The 17,342-nt window shown below is 45.6% G+C and overlaps 1 protein-coding gene across 1 annotated transcript in view; it reads left to right on the top strand.

The window, feature by feature from the left end:
- The first annotated feature begins 4,125 nt into the window (after positions 1–4,125).
- CAPN2 (calpain 2) overlaps positions 4,126–17,342 on the top strand; it is a 48,075-nt gene continuing 34,858 nt past the window's right edge. The window contains exons 1-2 of the mRNA XM_067564890.1: positions 4,126–4,518; positions 7,174–7,243. Coding sequence (XP_067420991.1) covers positions 4,222–4,518; positions 7,174–7,243 — 367 coding nt within the window. The 5' untranslated portion in view covers positions 4,126–4,221. The remainder of the gene's footprint in view (positions 4,519–7,173; positions 7,244–17,342) is intronic.

The raw sequence follows: 17,342 nt of genomic DNA, 5'->3' as shown, positions 1-17,342 counted from the left end.
GAACATCCCAGCAGCTGTGGTGTACAGTTTAGTGACAACCGGGAGTCCACCCAAGGATTTGTTACAATATGAGTATGTACCTCTATTATGTTGAGCAGGATCTCCTATTCCAGCATGGCCAGTGTAGTTTTATTTATTTAGTTATGCACTTTTCCTTTGGTTTAATTTTATATCCTTTGTCATTAGATTTAATGATAATTACCAGCTGGGACTTCTTTTGCCTAAAGGCGGTGGTTCCTTCTGCATGGGAAACGGAAGTGCCAACTTTCTCTTCTGGTGAGTAAGAATTTACTTGTCCCTGTGAGCTGAACACACTTGAAAAATCAGCCGTAGGCTTCAGATTTAAAATACATTAAGGGGAAAGGACTTCTTTCCCTTTGAAACTCTGCCTGCAAGACTTCTCTAAGCTGGAGCTTCCCCCACATCTGCAGGGCACAGGCGAGAGACCTAGGCCTATCTCTTAGAAACCATGCCCCTCCAGACAGAGATTCTCAAACACTTACTCTACACAAAGTTCCTCTGGAAAGAGAAACTTACTTAACTGAGCCCATGTGGGGGCTTTGCGATTCATCACTATACAACAGACATTGTAAGCTGGCACCTCTCTCTGAACTATCAGAGGACTCAGCAGCAACAGAGGTGGGAACTAGACTCCAGGAGATGCAATGAGACAAGATGAGGCAGTTAATACATTGCAGTACAGACCTAGCACATAAGAGAATGCTACCCCTCCCCAATAGACATACACCAGCAGCTCAAACAGCAGCACTGGTATGGCTTTGGTCCAGCTACCCCTTTCCCAGCGTAGCTTTTGTGGGGAGTGGGCCAGCCCCTTTAATGGCATAGTCTCCCCTACCACACACCAGAAATAGCAGCTGGGAATTGGCACAACATTAGTAGCACTGCTCTGGCCCAGCATCCCATCCTCATCCCCAGGGAACAGTACCGGGGTAGCTCCAATCCAGGCAGGCCTGTCCCAGGTATCCTGCTGCACTGATAGCAGCCAGGAGTCACTGGCTCCTGCCAACCATCATCCTAGAACAGCTATCAGAGGGGAGTGCCTACGCAGCAAAATGTCTAGCACCAACTTCTTTGGGAAGCTAGGAGAGTCCAGACCCCCTGCAATCTCACTCCGTTGCTTTATCTCTCATTCTACAAATACAAATCCACTGTAGCACTGGCTTCTCATGCACCGATTACAGACTAACAGCATGTACCGCTGGCCTCTTCATTTCCTTCAGCAAGCAGCAAGTCCCCTCTCTGTTTGGGGAAAGTTGGCAGCTCTAACAGCCAGCAATCACACGGAAAAAGTGAAACCATGCAACCTCATGAGTAAGGAAAATAACTGGGGAATTCAGTCACCTCTCCCTTCCCTTCTACACATCAGCTCAGCTCTCATTGCTGGCAGCCATGGGCAGAATGCTTTGGGCTCCACCTCAACAGCTGCAAAGCTGGTTATTGTTAGCTCCTTTGCAAAGCAGTGGATGGACTTTGCAAGCATAGAAATGACTGACACAAAGTGGATTCATGCTGATTTGAGAGCAGGCACTAACAGGGGATGTGAAAGCAATTGAAGTTCATTAACTCTGCCACTCCAACCAGCTTGAATCATTCAAATAAAGAATCCCACTCGTCCTAAAAGGCTTGTGCAACTTCGAGCATTTTACTCCCCCTCTACAGGCTGTCTGTATTGTAACTGCCACTGCAGACAGTGTGGGACAATGCTGTAATCTTACTCATGCAAAACTTCCTTTCATCGCAACAAGAGTTTGGCCAGAGCCAGGACTGTAGCACTGGTCCCTGTGTGCGTGCATGCTGGTGTGTATGAGGGTTAAGGTTAGGCAGTGAGGGAATAGCAGAGAGCTGGCATTGGGAGATTTCTAAATGGGGAGAAGCCGGATGAAGCAATCAGGATTTTGTTTTTCCTATTCTTGAAAGACAAACAATAGCATTGGAAAAAATCATGGTTTTATTTTAGTGCCATGAACCTGAACACATCAAAGCAGCTCGATCTAAATAGAGCCTTATGTCTCCTCCGCCCAACCGGGATGATGCTTGTGGTTCAGGCTGCAGAAGGAGTAAACAAAGCTGTCCCAATAAGGTGGATCTGTTAAAAGACACCAAACCACACTTGTCTCTAATCACTCTTCAGCATGAGACAAGGGGCTGAATTCTGTGTGGATTTATGTCACTGGAACTGGAACTGCATGGGATGTATATCATCAGCTCTGAAGTTGTCCCAAAGAACTGGTCAGGGGTGCTGTAATGGGGTGTTCACCCCACACCACTCCTGAAAGGGTTCAAATGGCTCACAGGAGGCTATTTGACAGGATGGGCTGCACTAGGTGAGGTGTAAACTGATTCTACAGCCTTAGCTGAACCTGACCAAACTAGGCAGGAAGAGGTTGGGCTCCTATAAAGCCGGAGAGAGGCTTTATACAAGGCTGCTGCAGGGGACAGTGCTAGCAGTTATTTAGGGTTGAGATGAGAGAAAGGAGTAGGAAGAAGCCTAGGGAAAATAGCCGCAAGGGTGAGACCGCAATGGACCGTAGCTGCTGATTTTATGGTCCCTAGGCTTCTTCCTGCTCCTTTCTCTCAACCCTGAGAGCAACTGCAGACTCTCTTCCCCCTGCAACAGCCTCTTTATTTTCTCTTCTCTCTGGCTTTATAGAAACCCAGCATGTTCAGTTAAGGTTGTATAGCCAGCCTGCACTTCACCCAGTGCTGATTTTACACGGTTCCATAAAGCATGCAGTACCTCCTTCTGACTCAGTCAGGGCTTGTCTATGCTTACAACACTGTAGCACTTAGTGAAGATGCTATGGACGCCAAGGGGAGAGTTTCTTCTTGAGAGGTGGTAGATATGTTAACGGGAGGGCTTCTCTACATAGTGCTGTCTATACCGGGGGTTAGGTCGGTATAACTTCGTCACTCAGAGGTGTGGATTTTCAGCTAACGTCCCATGTCAGTGGCAGTACCAGCAGCCACTGTCTTGAGAGTCAGAGTAGCTGAAGCCCTTCACTTATAACTACACGCTAGAGGGGACTAACTGTGTGGCAGGATGGACTGGGTTTAAGATGCTGAGATTCAGGAAAGCTGGATTCAATTCCTGGCTCTACCGCAGACTTTCTGTGTGATCTTGGGCAAATTACTGACTTTCCCTGTGCCTTTATCCCACATCTACAAAATAGGGGTAATAGTTTATTTCTCTGTCTGGTCAGTTTAGCCAGTGGGCTCTTTATGGCAAGCACTGGTCCCTTACTCTGCATTTATACAGTGCCTGGCACAATGGGGCATCTGTTGGTATCTCTAGGTGACACTGTAATATACATAATTAACTGTAATAAAGGTAATTTTATTGCAGATTTCTCTTGCTACCTGGAACTCCAGGAAAGGCAGCAGAACAATGCACTGGGGAAAGGACTGTGCGTGCCATTTGTACAACTATTGTTCACTTTGCTCCTTTTCCTGGGTATTTTGAACAGCATCAATAGAAAATATTTCAGGATTTAAGGATCCCTCAAAATGTAGTCTATCAAAGGGAAAGGTGATAATAATCCTCCAGAGCCTTACATTCCAGGGGATCCCAAAGCATATCACAAAATATAAGCATCACCATCACCCATTACTTTCAAATACAGTCACTTATGGAGTGGAGGAATTAAAGAGGAAATGCAGTAAATGGAAGTGTTATGTTCAGTACAGGCTGTACGTTTATCCCCTTTAATTTAAATGGCAGAGGCCTGGGCTTTAGTGCCCAAAGGTTTGGTTTTATTCCTGCTGTCATCCCATGCCAGACATCCTGAGAAAGTGATGCAGACTTCTGATCGAGGGACCAAGCTGTTCAAAACAACAGCCAAAGGAAGAAAAAGAAGTGTCTGCTTAAGGAAGGTAATAGAGGATGGACAGGGACATCTCAGCGAGGAGGATTCCACCTTCCAAAACAGGCAAGATGTAACTATCCGTAACACTAGCTGACAGATGCTAACACAGAGGCAAGCAGGCACCCTGCATCCGTGCCATCTTAATATCCTCGGAGTGACACTAGGAGGAGGCTGCAGCTTTAAGCACGGCCACACCCATCTTTTGCAGCAAATTCTCCCCCGCCCGGCCCCTGGATGATGATTCACCAGCTCCCCTGGCTCCTAGTACCGCTGCTGCTGCTGCTGTTTGTTTCAGGTTTCCTACGTGTCTGCTGAGCAGCTGTAAGGTTTGCATTTTATGTTACCCACAGGAGAGCAGAGGGCAGCAAAACACCAGCAGCAGGAGGAGAAGGCAAACATGTCTGGGATTGCAGCTAAATTAGCGAAGGAGAGGGAAACAGCCCGGGGTTTAGGCTCCAATGAAAAGGCCATTAAGTACCTCAATCAGGATTTTGAGACGCTGAGGAACGAGTGCCTTCAGGCTGGGAAACTCTTCCAGGATCCCTCCTTCCCTGCGATTGCCTCGGCTCTGGGCTACAATGAACTGGGACCAAACTCATCCAAAACTCAGGGTATCAAGTGGAAGAGACCAACGGTAGGAGACCTTCCTGATGGGCCCCCTGGGCAGGGAGGAGGGGGTCAGTGATTGTAAAGGCCAGGAATGGCCTGTGCTTGCTTGGCTGGCTGGTGGGGGGGACTGCAGTGATAACAGTGGGCTCCTGTTCCCCCGCACCCCACACACCCGGAGGAGTCATGAGGGGAGGAAGCTACTTTCTGTAAAAAAAACTGAGCTGGACTTTTCAGTGCATCATCAATACAAAATGAGAACAGCAGATTGGCCCAACCCCCTGATCTTAACCTCTAACCCCCTAGTTTTAGGGTTAAGAGGGGGAATCTGCTCTGAATTTTGCATTAGGTCCTGCTCTTTACTAATGAGCCCAACCCCTGGGATGTGACCATCCCAAAATGGTTGGGGATTTGGGACAGGATCTATGTTTATTGGCTTGAGCCCATCTCTAGCAGGCAGAGATTAAATTACACCAGAGTAGGTTATAGAAAGTGTTATTCTTAAAGGGAGAGGGGGAGGGCATGTGGATTGAAGATACCTTGGCTAAACAGCAATAGCGAAAGCGGTTTAACCAGGGAGGATGCATGCACTTTTTCCTAGCTCAGCGCACACAGCAGTGAAAGCCTGTCTATTGATTGAAAACCTTTCACCATCCCATATGAAGAATGTACATTACTGACTCCCAGAGAAGGAGCAAACTGTTCAAGGACCAAGGGAGGGGCACCTCTGAGCTCCATGGTGCTGGCATGCAGCCAAGACATAAGTGAGTGCAGATGCAGGAAGTTAATGGCTCAGCGATGTACAACAGGCAAAGCTAAAAAGCTCCAGCGGTCCATTTTGGATTGGTCTAGCAAACTAGCTGGAAAGTTTGTGGGAACCGTGGGAATTTCTGGACTTGAAAAATGACATGAAAGTTAAGTGAAACTCTGTCTGAACTTCAGAGATTCAGTCCAGTTCAAGGACCTGAGTCACCTCTTACTTACACTGGTGTAAGGCAGGAGTAACTCCATAGGAGTCAGGGGAGCTATACTGATGTGAAATTGATGCGAGAGGAAGATCAGGGCCCAAGTTTTTATTGCTCATCTTGAGTTCAATACAGTATTTTATTTTTACTTTTAAGACAACGGACACTGTTTGAAGCCAGCCAGTGCCATGATGTTTATTTTCAGTGCAAATCTCCACGAAGGGCAAGACACGTAAGAATCCTCATTCACATTCCACTGCCCTCCCACAATGTTTTCAGTTGAAGGCAGTCTTTTTTATATGTAATAGTGCCAGTGGGCTGTTCTCAGCTGTCAGTTGACTGGTTTGTGTTCCCAGTCCACATAATTAATTCAGCATGGTTTGTTTATATCAAACAGGTAGGAGTCCACACCCTACAGCTACATAGGTCTCTTGTGAAATATACCTGTCAAGTTTTGGAGGTGTTGCAATGAACTGTGTCCCCTATTTTTTTTCCCTTCTCTTCATCCTACTGTTGTTACTTGCTTCATCCTTCATTTTCCAAATCACCATGATAGTCATTTCCACTTCAGTTCCCCCCTCCAGATACCCTTTCCCCTCTCTAGATAGCCTTTCCTCTACCCTAACTGATACAAGGAGGTTATATTTTCCTTCCAACTGTCTGGCATCCCTTACCACTTTGTTTAGGGCTCATCCTTTGCAGAGGTACAGATGAATAAAGCTGGTCAAAGCTTCACTCTGAATTCTACACATTTTGCAAAGAGACGCATTCATCCTTGGTGTAATAGATCCAATTTTCCTCCCTAATATAATTCATAAGTGGCCCCAAAGATCATTGAAACAGCTCCAAGAACAAATGGAGCTTACTTACATAAATCTTACTACCCTTTGGGGGTAAGAGCCAGACAACTGGAGCCCAATCAATATGCTATTTTATGAAGGGGCTGGTTGCCAAGCCTCTGTTCACTCCAGGAACACGCTCTGGCCTGGCCATCACGGTACAGGTTTCTCTGCTGCTTATATTTTGCCTTAGAGCCTACACCACCTCTGCAGACAAACATGTTTGCTTTGTGTACAATTACAATCTGTCACCACCGAAAGCTGCTTTTCCTAGCACCAGGATGAGTTGTCCAAGACATGGAGGGTGCTCTGTACAACATGCCACTCAGCCTTCATCATAGATTAGGGTTGGAAGGGACCTCAGGAGGTCATCTAGTCCAGGCCCCTGCTCAAAGCAGGGCCAACCCCAACTAAATCATCCCTGGCACCATAAGCAGCACGTGCTTACTACACAACTGCTAAATACCCATTCAAATCCCAGCATCATCTCAGCTGTTCACCCTTCTAGGATAAATATGAGTTCCCTGCAATTAACTAACTCAGGGTTCTTCAGAGATTAGGCATTAAAAACTTGTATGTATAGGCCTTAAATTGTGCTTGTTGTAAAAGCAGATATTTGCCCTGGTTTTCCTTGGCCAGGATAATTTCCCCTCCCTGTTGTTGTGCTGTGTTGGATCCATTCCTGACATTGTGGTATCTTGTTTATTTAGTGGCTTTGATAGGCTTTGCAATGGAGGGGGCAATCATAACATACTCTGGCCCAAACATACTGATACTAAGGTTGTCAGTAAGGATCAGACTTGGGATCTCCAGCGTTTTAGGTACACTGCCTATCCCATGTCTGTCTGTGTACTAAGTACTTAATGTTTTTCATTCCAGGAGCTGTGTTCTAATCCCCAGTTTATTGTTGGAGGTGCCACCCGCACAGATATCTGCCAAGGAGCTTTGGGTAAGACATTGTTTGATTTTCAGTGGTGGCACCTCAATGGGATGTCCAAGTTCCACATTGTATTGTTTCATGTTAGACTCTTAAATTCCTGTTTAATTCTCTCTCTGGTTTCCACACTTTGCCTTTTGCCATGTCTTCTTGTATCACTGATGCTCAGGTTTTATCTGACCTTCCCTGAAAACTCTTTCAGATTGGGATTGTGTTTTTTGCTCTCTATTGTATGCAACACCACCGTTAATCTTCTGTTTTATATAGGTTCCGATACCACGCTCATCACTGCAGAATCTGAGCACCTTTCAGTAGTGCATTAAGAGATGTGATTGATTAACATTTGCTGTGTGTGGTTTGTTCTCTCGTCCTCTCTGCAGTGTGCAGTGGAGTGTTTTGTTTTTTTCTTAATTAAAAGACAAGTGTGCAGAGTGAATCCACTAGTCCTTCCGTTTAAAAAAAATAATGTGAGGAAGGTAATGTTACATGTAGTTTCACTGGGTATGGGAGCATTTCTTAGCATTCCCTTGGGAACTGCCTCATAGTGGACCTTCTACATTGACCTATTTTGATTTTAAAACACAATCAGAGTGGGGCTCAGTGGTGCTGTGGCCTATTTGACATGTCTTCCTCCATATGTCTGAACTCTAACCTTTTCTTTCTGTCCAAACAGTCAACACTCTCATCCAGCGTTGCAGCTCCAGTCATGAATACTGTAGTATTATTTATTACGTGTACTGCCATAGCACAGGAGGCCCAGTTATTGACCAGGACTCCACTGTGCTAAGCACTGTAGAAATGCAGAACAGCCCTGAGAAGCTTAATTCCTTCTCTTCAGCTGCCGTAACACCATATCACCTTTGGCCACCCTCACCCCTGCATCACCTGCGCCGTGCTGCCAAAATCATCCTTCGTGTCTTTTTCAGCGGTCACATCATTCACACACATAACTGAAACCCTCCTTTGGCTCCCTGTTGCACTGCATTTAGTTCAAGCTTCTTGTCCTCACCTTCCAGGCCCTTAACAACTCTGCTCCTACTTTTCCACTTGTCTCCTATCACATCATCCCGTGCCTCCACTACTTAACCCAGTCATAGCACTAAATGTTGTGATCTCACCCCTAGAGCACACTGTGCAGTCCGTCATAACTGACATTTCCTTTGTGTTTCAGAGCAAATACAGAATGATTTGAACCAACCTTGTCCAAACACACCTCTGGCTAGACCATCTGTAGCTAGACATATCTCTTTCTAAAGAGCTTGGTCTCTCTTTTCTTTGGTCTCCTGTTTGGTTTCCCTACAGATGGAATCATCATATCTTTTCAGTCTGAATTACTTATCTTAGGTGAAAGGAGAACAACAAAAAAAGAAAGAACAAAAGTAAAATCTCAAAATGATGGACAGCTCTGCACACAGGCAGACTCCTTAGAAATTTGGAAAGGTGCAGTACAGAGAAAACATCCAGGACCACATATACCAGTATCTCCGAACAGGCTTCTGTTAAGATAAAACTAACATAAGAGAATGTACATCCATCCCTCCTGATGTATATGTCTGTGACTGGTTCATTCCTGAGGTGCCTGCCAGTGAGCTTATGCACCTGCACTTCCAACAGATTCCAGGAATAAAAAGTTTAAGATGAACCACAGAGTTAGGTGAAAGTCTCGGGAGGGGAACTAAATCCTACTGTGAAAAATCTCAGTAATCTACTCCAGCCCCTTTGTGCTGCTACCCCAGGCAGTTGACAGTGCTAGGGCTGAGCTCACCAAGGGAGAGCTTCTAGGCCAGACTGCAGTGCTACCTGACACCACAAACCAGCACAGGTGCAATGGAAAGAATGTGGATACGGGCAGTGCTGCAAGAGAAAGAAATTGGTTAACGAGGGAGTAGCTGATAAGGCTGTGCGGGTGTACTCCTGATTTTTTTTAAGTGCAGGTACCCTGCCTCTGTCGGTGTGACCCCTTGCCTCCCCAGTTTGTTTCTGTATCAAATGGTGTTCTCCATGCGGGGTGACCAGCACAGTGCGTATGAAGTTAAAGTGCAGAAACATGGTTCCTGCAGGTTCCCGCCCCACTACCACACTCAGTTGTAGTACACTTATCTATAGAGAGAGCTTCTTGATTTCAGTTTAAACTGATAAAATGCAACTAATGGAAGGAAAACTCTGAGACTCACAGAAGATTTGGGTTGGAAGGGACCTCAGGAGGTCATCTAGTCCAACCCCCTGCTCAAAGCAAGACCCAACCCCAACTAAATCATCCCAGTCAGGGCTTTGTCAAGCTGCACCTTAAAAACCCCTCAGGATGGAGATTCCACCACCTCCCTAGGTAACCCATTCCAGTGCTTCACCACCCTCCTAGTGAAAAACCTTTTCCTAATATCCAACCTAGACCTCCCCCACTTCAACTTGAGACCATTGCTCCTAGTTCTATTGTCTACTGCCACCGAGAGCAGCCTAGCTTCATCCTCCCTAGACCCCCCCTTTCAGGTAGTTAAAGGCTGCTATCAAATCTCCCCTCATTCTTCTCTTCTGCAGACTAAACAAGCCTAGTTCCCTCAGCCTCTTCTCATAAGTCATGTGCTCCAGCCCCCTAATAATTTTTGTTGCCCTCCTCTGGACTCTCTCCAATTTGTCTACATCCTTTCTGTAGTGGGGGTGCCAAAACTGGACACAATACTCCAAATGTGGCCTCACTAGTGCCAAATAGAGGGGAATAATCACTTCCCTTGATCTGCTGACAATGCTCCTACTAATGCAGCCCAATATGCCATTAGCCTTCTTGGCAATAAGGGCACACTGTTGACTCATATCCAGCTTCTTGTCCACTGTAACCCCCAGGTCCTCTTCTGCAGAACTGCTGCCTAGCCAGCTGGTCCTCAGTCTGAAGCAGTGCATGGGATTCTTCCATCCTAGGTATAGGACTCTGCACTTGTCCTTGTTAAGCCTCGTCAGTCTGGTTTTTATTTTGGCTTTTTTTGGGCCCAAGCTTCTAATTTGTCTCGGGCCTGGTCTATACTTATGGGGAAATTCAGCGGCAATCGACGGGAGTTCTACAAAGCTACGCAGAGTAGCTTGCGTAACTTACATCAACTTCCTAAATCCTCTCCTGTGCGCTGTCTCCACTACGCTGCACCTTTTGAGGAGGCGAATTTGCCGCCGTCAGTGAAGACATACCCCTAGATCACTCTGTATCCTATCCCTACCCTCAAGGGTATCTACCACTCCACCCAGCTTAGTATCATCTGCAAACTTGCTGAGGGTACAATCCACCCCATCCTCCAGATCATTAATGAAGATGTTGAACAAAACTGGACCCAGCACCAATCCCTGGGGCACTCCGTTTGTTACTGACTGCCAACTAGACATCGAGCCATTGCTCACTACCTGTTGAACCCCATGATTTAGCCACCTTTCTATCCACCTTATAGTCCATTCATCCAACCTGTACTTCAACTTGCTGATAAGAATACTGTGAGAGACTGTATCAAAAGCTTTGATAAAGTCAAGGTATATCACGTCCACCGCTTTTCCCACATCCACAGAGCTAGTCATCTCATCATAGAAGGCAATCAGGTTGGTCAGGCATGACTTGCCCTTGATGAATCCATGCTGACTGTTTCTGACCACTTTCATTTCTTCCAAGTGCCTCAAAATGGATTCCTTGAGGACCTGCTCCATGATTTTTCCAGGGACTGGGGTGGGGCTCAATGGTCTGTAGTTCCCTGGATCCTCCTCCTTCCATTTTTTAAAGATGGGCACTGTATTTGCCTTTTTCCAATCATCTGGGACCTCCCCCAATCGCCACTAATTTTAAAAGATAATGGCCAGAGGCTCTCCAATCACATGAGCCAACTCCTTCTGCACCCTCGGATGCATTGCATCCAGCCCCATGGACTTGTGCATGTCCAGCCTTTCTAAATAGCCCTGAATTTGTTTTTTCAGCATTGAGGGCTGTTCACCTCATCCCCATTCTGTTTAGAATCACTGTTTAGTATAAAATGTAAATAAAGGGATAGATGTTCCCAATATTTGCAGTTTTGTTTTCGCTATTGTGTTTTCTCAATTGGACTTGACAAGTAAATAAAGGCCAAAAGCATTAATGATTGCTTTTCATCAGAACGAGGTGGAGGCAAGACAACACCCTTCATTGTTAGTTTCAGGTCTTACTGCCACTGTTTTCAATTTATGGTTACAGTTTTTCCACTAATGAGATAATTAGATTTTGGTTCATTTCAGAAGGGAAACTTCTTATAAATGGCAATCAGAATGGCTTCCTGCAAATAAAAAGTAAGGCACAATTTCCATAAAGAGTCCTGCAAACCAGAAACCCTACATACATGGTGATAACTGAAGCTACAGGTGGCCACAAGTTTATCATTACACTGCACATCATGACCATCCAGAATATAACCGTTATAACAGGGAGAGAGAACTCCAAAAGCTCAGGATTCTACATCTTAAGCTGAAGGAGAATCTCCCTTATTTGTTCACAGTATGGGGCCTATAACTGAACAGTTCTAATTTTATCCAGTGCAAGGAAAGCTGGATATGAGTCACAGTGTGCCCTGGTTGTCAAGAAGGCTAATGGAATATTGGGCTGCATTAGGAGGGGCATTGCCAGCAGGTCACGGAAAGTGATTATTACCCTCTATTCGGCATTGGTGAGGCCGCATTTAGAATACTGTGTCCAGTTTTGGGCCCCCCACTACAAAAAAGATGTGGACAATTTGGAGAGAGTGCAGCGGAGGGCAACCAAAATGATTAGGGGGCTGGAGCACAGGACTTATGAGGAGAGGCTGAGGGAACTGGGCTTGTTTAGTCTGCAAAAGAGAAGAGTGAGGGGGGATTTGATAGCGGCTTTTAACTACCTGAAAGGGGGTTCTAGGGAGGATGGGGCTAGGCTGTTCTCGGTGGTGGCAGATGACAGAACAAGGAGCAACGTCTCAAGTTGCAGGGGGGAGGTCTAGGTTGGACATTAGGAAAAAGTTTTTTACTAGGAGGGTGGTGAAGCATTGGAATGGGTTACCTAGGGAGGTGGTGGAATCTCCATCCTTACAGGTTTTTAAGCTGAGGCTTGACAAAGCCCTTTAGGATGATATAGCTGAGGTTAGTCCTGCTTTGAGCAGGGGGTTGGACTAGATGACCTCCTGAGGTCCCTTCCAACTCTAATATTCTATGATTCTATGATTCTATGAAATGATACACACTCTAGCTATTCAGTACAATGTAAAATGTATAATACATTAGATTCTCAAAGCACCAGCTATCTTCCCTTTAAGGGTTAGTTTGTTTTTTCAGGAGAAGGTTTTTCTTTTTTTAATTATTTCACAATTCTTACAGTTCTGGTTGCAGCTCTATTTAGTTCAGCAACATCAGATCTAACATTACTCAACTATGGTATTTGGCTAAAAAAAAACCCCATCAAATGGGATGTAGTGACTCATTGTGGCAGAAGAGAGGAAACAATGGCCACTGCATAGAGGAAGCTTATTCATTCTTTACAATTTTTTCAAAAGGAAATCACCATGGTATCACAATACCGGAGAGCATACACAGCACAGTATCTCTCATCTGGATTTAGAAACAAATGTCTCCTCCCTAGAAAAAAAGTTTGAAAAATATAAGAAAAATTGGCTACAGCGAAGTCACAAAATTATACACATTTTCTTAGGATGGCGTTACGGTGTTGTGAGTAACACATCCATTCCCTTCAGTGACTCAGTCTAATTAAAACCTGAAAATTGTAATCTACATAGGGCAGTGCCTTATTGAAAAATCAGAGTCATTGTACTCCAAGTAACGATCTTATCTGCTAGATGCTTCTGATGGAAAATTCAGCTAGGGAAGAGGAGTATAACATTGGACACCATAATGCAGTTCATGTGACACCCGTTATAATCACAGTAGTGAAGGCCATGGGTGTGCGGATTATCTTCACTTGATCAGCTGCATCCTGGGCTTGGTTGGTTGGTTGGTTTTTTACCTTGGCATGGGATGGGGAAATTATAGGAATTATCCCATTTGCCACACTGCACCCCGCCCTGTAGCTCCTGGTCTGCCACTTTCCAGTACGTTCAGGAGCATGTGTGCTGGGTCCAGCTAGTATGCTGGGGGTAAATCAAAAGATTAAATGCACCAGGATTCAGAAAGGTCCATAAACCAGCTTGAGCAGTCAGCCAATATCTTAAGAGTTCAGTGAATTCACAAGGGAGCATCATTTGCAGCAACAGCAAGAGTCATTCTCTGTGACTAAGGAGTCTTGTTTGAACCAAGTGCAGAGGGTTCACATCAGGCACTTTAATTAAGTATTCTATGGGGCTGGGGTGATGGAGACGGCCAGAGGCCAATAGGGTGCATATAGAATACACAAGGAGCAACAGCCACTATTCCAATCTGTAGACTGGAAGAATGACTATGAAAGGACTTCATCCCAGCCCTGTGACCTCCTCACATGTTTTTTTGGAGGGACAGCCCTTGGACTGCAGCACAGCCCAGAATAGCTGGAGCACAAAGCCCTCTGGCCACTTCTCTTCCCATGCTCCTGCTCCACCCCCATCTCGTGCTTCGGAAGTTGCAAGGAGGCAGATTAGGACTGTGTATGCCACCCCTGCACTGCTCCAGTGCTGGGGAATCTCTTAGAGGGACCATTAAGATCCCTTTATAGCACAAGGGCAATGTAAAGGAGCTAGGGGGGAGGGGGACAGAATTTGGCCCTTGTCTTCATTTGTTTCTGTAAGGCCCATTAAATGTTTCTGGTGCTCAACCTTAACACCTTATAATATTTGTGACCATTCTCGGAGTACCTGTGACTATGAGTCATCTGCCTGCAGTGTGAGGAAGTCTTGGTGGTGGTAGCTGGATGTCAGCTCCCTAATACTACCAGCCTTTTCAGGCACTCTTTTGAGCTATGCTAGTCCTGTCTTTGCCTTGCAGGTTAAGAGTTGGTGCACTCCAATCCCCGAGTCCCTTGAAGCATTCCCTTGTGATGTCTAACCCCTGACACTAGTACTCCTAGAAATCCCAGATCCTCTGCCCCAAACAGAGCAGTCTGCCCCAGCATATCAGTTTTACTTTAAACCTCCACTCCTGCATAATGTACAGCACTTAAATTAAACTCGTTTTACTGCATGAAAGAATAGAGATTCAACTAAAAACAGTAGAGTGGCAGAAACAAATGCTTATGCTACAAAACAAAAACCAGAAAATGTGAACTAGGGCCTATACTTATTCATAATTACCTTTCCTCGCTAATAAAATAAGTCTGAACTTTGCAGGGGAAACTGTTTTAGAGCTGGCTGGCTTCACAAAAACCAGAATCCAAACTTTCCTGAAAAACATCCCTGTGCCACAAGTTGTTTCCTCAGTGAATGGATACAGAGTGCCTCTCCCAAACCCATGTTATGCTGAAATGGTCACTTGTCTCTATTCATGGATAGAGTGATCCCTTGTCTGTTGTTCTAATGTTCCTTTTTTACCGCCACGTGGTTTCCATTGTTTGCAATTGTCTCTGGTGGTTTTCTATTGTTAGTCTTGGGATGCTGAAAGGCTAGACAATTGAGCCTGTCATTTCATCACTGGCTGACTGGGGAGGGATGGCAACTCCCTCCTTCTTGAATTATCCTGTGGTCTCACATTTACTGCAAGACTATAAAGCATACTTTCACTATAGTTTCATTATTCATTAATTATTACCCGTACATACATCTCACAATGATTATGAGTCTTGATACGTTGTGAGCTTTCTGTAGATACCTTACATGTTATGGATAAATACCCTACAAAATGTATTAGGTGTAGAGAGTGTCAGAACTGAGATGAGTTGTTGGCAAAGAAAAGGAGACCCTTTGCCAAAGGGCCTTTCTGTCACAATAACTTTATCCTCTGCTAACAATGATCCTACCTACTGTGTCTTTTTGTCGTTGTTGCTCTGAGTCTCTTGCACATAGATAGTTTCTTACATGTTTGTGATCAGAACCACAAAGGCACTAGCAGCCTTCACTGTTCATTTTGAGCCATTAGCATTACAGAAGCATGTGCCAGGGTGTTGGGCAGAGGGTTCCCACTCTTATCTCAGGTGTACAGAGTAAAGACATTTCAAATGATTTGATCAAGTCAGTCAGAAGCCACATGCTACTGCAGCAATGAGCCTTCCTGCCTACAGTTGCCTGGTACCAGCACTGTCCCCACCCAATACCCCTCTGTCTCCATCTTCGTTTACCCAAGAAGTGCTCATAGTCCAGGCTTCTTGGGATCTCTTCACACACAATAAACGTGGATTGTCACAGCTGCTTCCTTCTAGCCAAAACCAGCTGTAACAACTTATTTGAGTTCCCTTTAGAGGGTAGTTTAAATACATACTTCCACTGCACCCCTACAAATGACTTATGGGGGAGTATTGACCCCCTCATCCCTCTATATTTGATGTCAGTAGTCAAACCCTTATAATTATTAATGATAATCAGTCACAAGGCAGTAATAATGTATCTAACGCTCATGACTATAAGCTAAGTAAATACACTAAGAGATAGATAAAGATAGGAATAGGAACACTGAACACTATATACGGGAAGCATAATGACAAAAACAACCAGGTCCTCGTGCTTATCTAAGAGGAAGCTCTTCAATTTACTATGACTTACTGGGCCGAATTTCCAGTAACAGCTGGAGTAGTGGTGCCTGAACAGTAACCGTCTTCTACCCAAGGCGGTCCCCGTGCTCACATCCTTCCACACATGGAAACGGTCAAAGGCTTCCTGCTACCTTCACTTCCTTGTACTGAGATGGACCTGGGCTTTAGGGTGGAAAAAGGGAGAGTGTTGTCTGCCTGGTATAAGCCCTTGGAGCCTGAGAAGCCTCTGTACAGAGGGTCCATGGGACCAGGCCCCACGCTAGGTCAGAGCCAACCCCACCAAACCTAGGGAGGAAGGCAGCGTAAGTTACAGCAGACAGACTCGGGGAAGTTTACAGTGTTGTTATGATTAGAGTGCGTGCACCCCCAAAGGCTGTTGTATTTGCACTCTGGGTGACATTGCAAGTTGAGCAATCGAGAGGAAAAAATGCCTCCTAACCTGAACTTCCACAAGCAAGGAGTGTAAAACCTGCCTCCAGCTGCTCCGTCTAGCCCACAGAGGGCAGGCAAGGGACCAGCTGTAGCTCTGCCTCATGCCTTGTTATACTCCACTCACAGAGACAGAACGCTTTATCCACTCACCCACCGGGCACTACACCCAACCACAGCAGCCCCTTCCTCATCTTTCTATTCAGGCTGGCCTCACTCTTGGCACATGGCCATTAGATGAGAACTAAGTGCTGGTAAAAGGTGTCTGGCCGACTGACAACCCTGGAGGCTGAAGTTGTCTCTGTGTGCAGCTCCCACACGTGGGTCTGCCCATAAACCTTTACCCTGAGCAGGAGGCTGTTGAGTCTCCAGGACCCATTGAGTATTTGGCTTCTGCAGAGAGATTAATGTAATGGTGGGTTTGTGCAATTTGCAGACCAGTCCACAGGAACAAAACAATCAGCTCAGCTCATGCGGGCTGTCAGACAGGCACTGCCCTTCAGTCACTGCAAAACATGCCAGGTTTGCCCTGGGCAACTCGAGGGGAAAGCTCTGAATTCCCCTGCCAAGGATGGGATGTTTGCTTTATCTAAGTGCTACTTTTAGTGCTTTGTGCTACAACCAAGGGGGAAACACTATGGGCTTTGGGGAAAAGCCACTGTGTACTGCGGTGAAGATGACCCATCTCAGCATCAGGGAGCAACAAAGCCAAAGACCCTAAAAGAAGGAAGGCAATTAAAACACCTGGACTTTAAAAAAATGTTCATTAGCCAATACTCTACGTTCAGAAAGGGGGTGTCAGCTGGGGCTATTCCTTCCTGTGTCTCCGAAACATATGCGGGAGGAAGAGATGGTGGGATGGCCAGAGAGCGCTCTACTGATTCAAAATGTGCTCAGAAATCTCTGCAGTACAGCACAGCTGTAACGAACCTATGCCACATAGACATATGCCACAGCCAGTAGCAGGAATGGAGTTCAGGATGTGTGTGAACACAACAGACCTTTACTGCCAAAAGCAAAAGACATTAGAGTCGTAAAGCTGTTAGCTGGGCA

Source organism: Emydura macquarii, unplaced genomic scaffold (assembly GCF_026122565.2).
Source record: "Emydura macquarii macquarii isolate MOO-44397 ecotype Brisbane River unplaced genomic scaffold, CSIRO-AGI_Emac_v2 contig_2676, whole genome shotgun sequence".
NCBI lineage: Eukaryota > Metazoa > Chordata > Testudines > Chelidae > Emydura > Emydura macquarii.
Note: the sequence above shows the minus strand (reverse complement) of the source record. Positions and strands in the feature narration are given on the sequence as shown.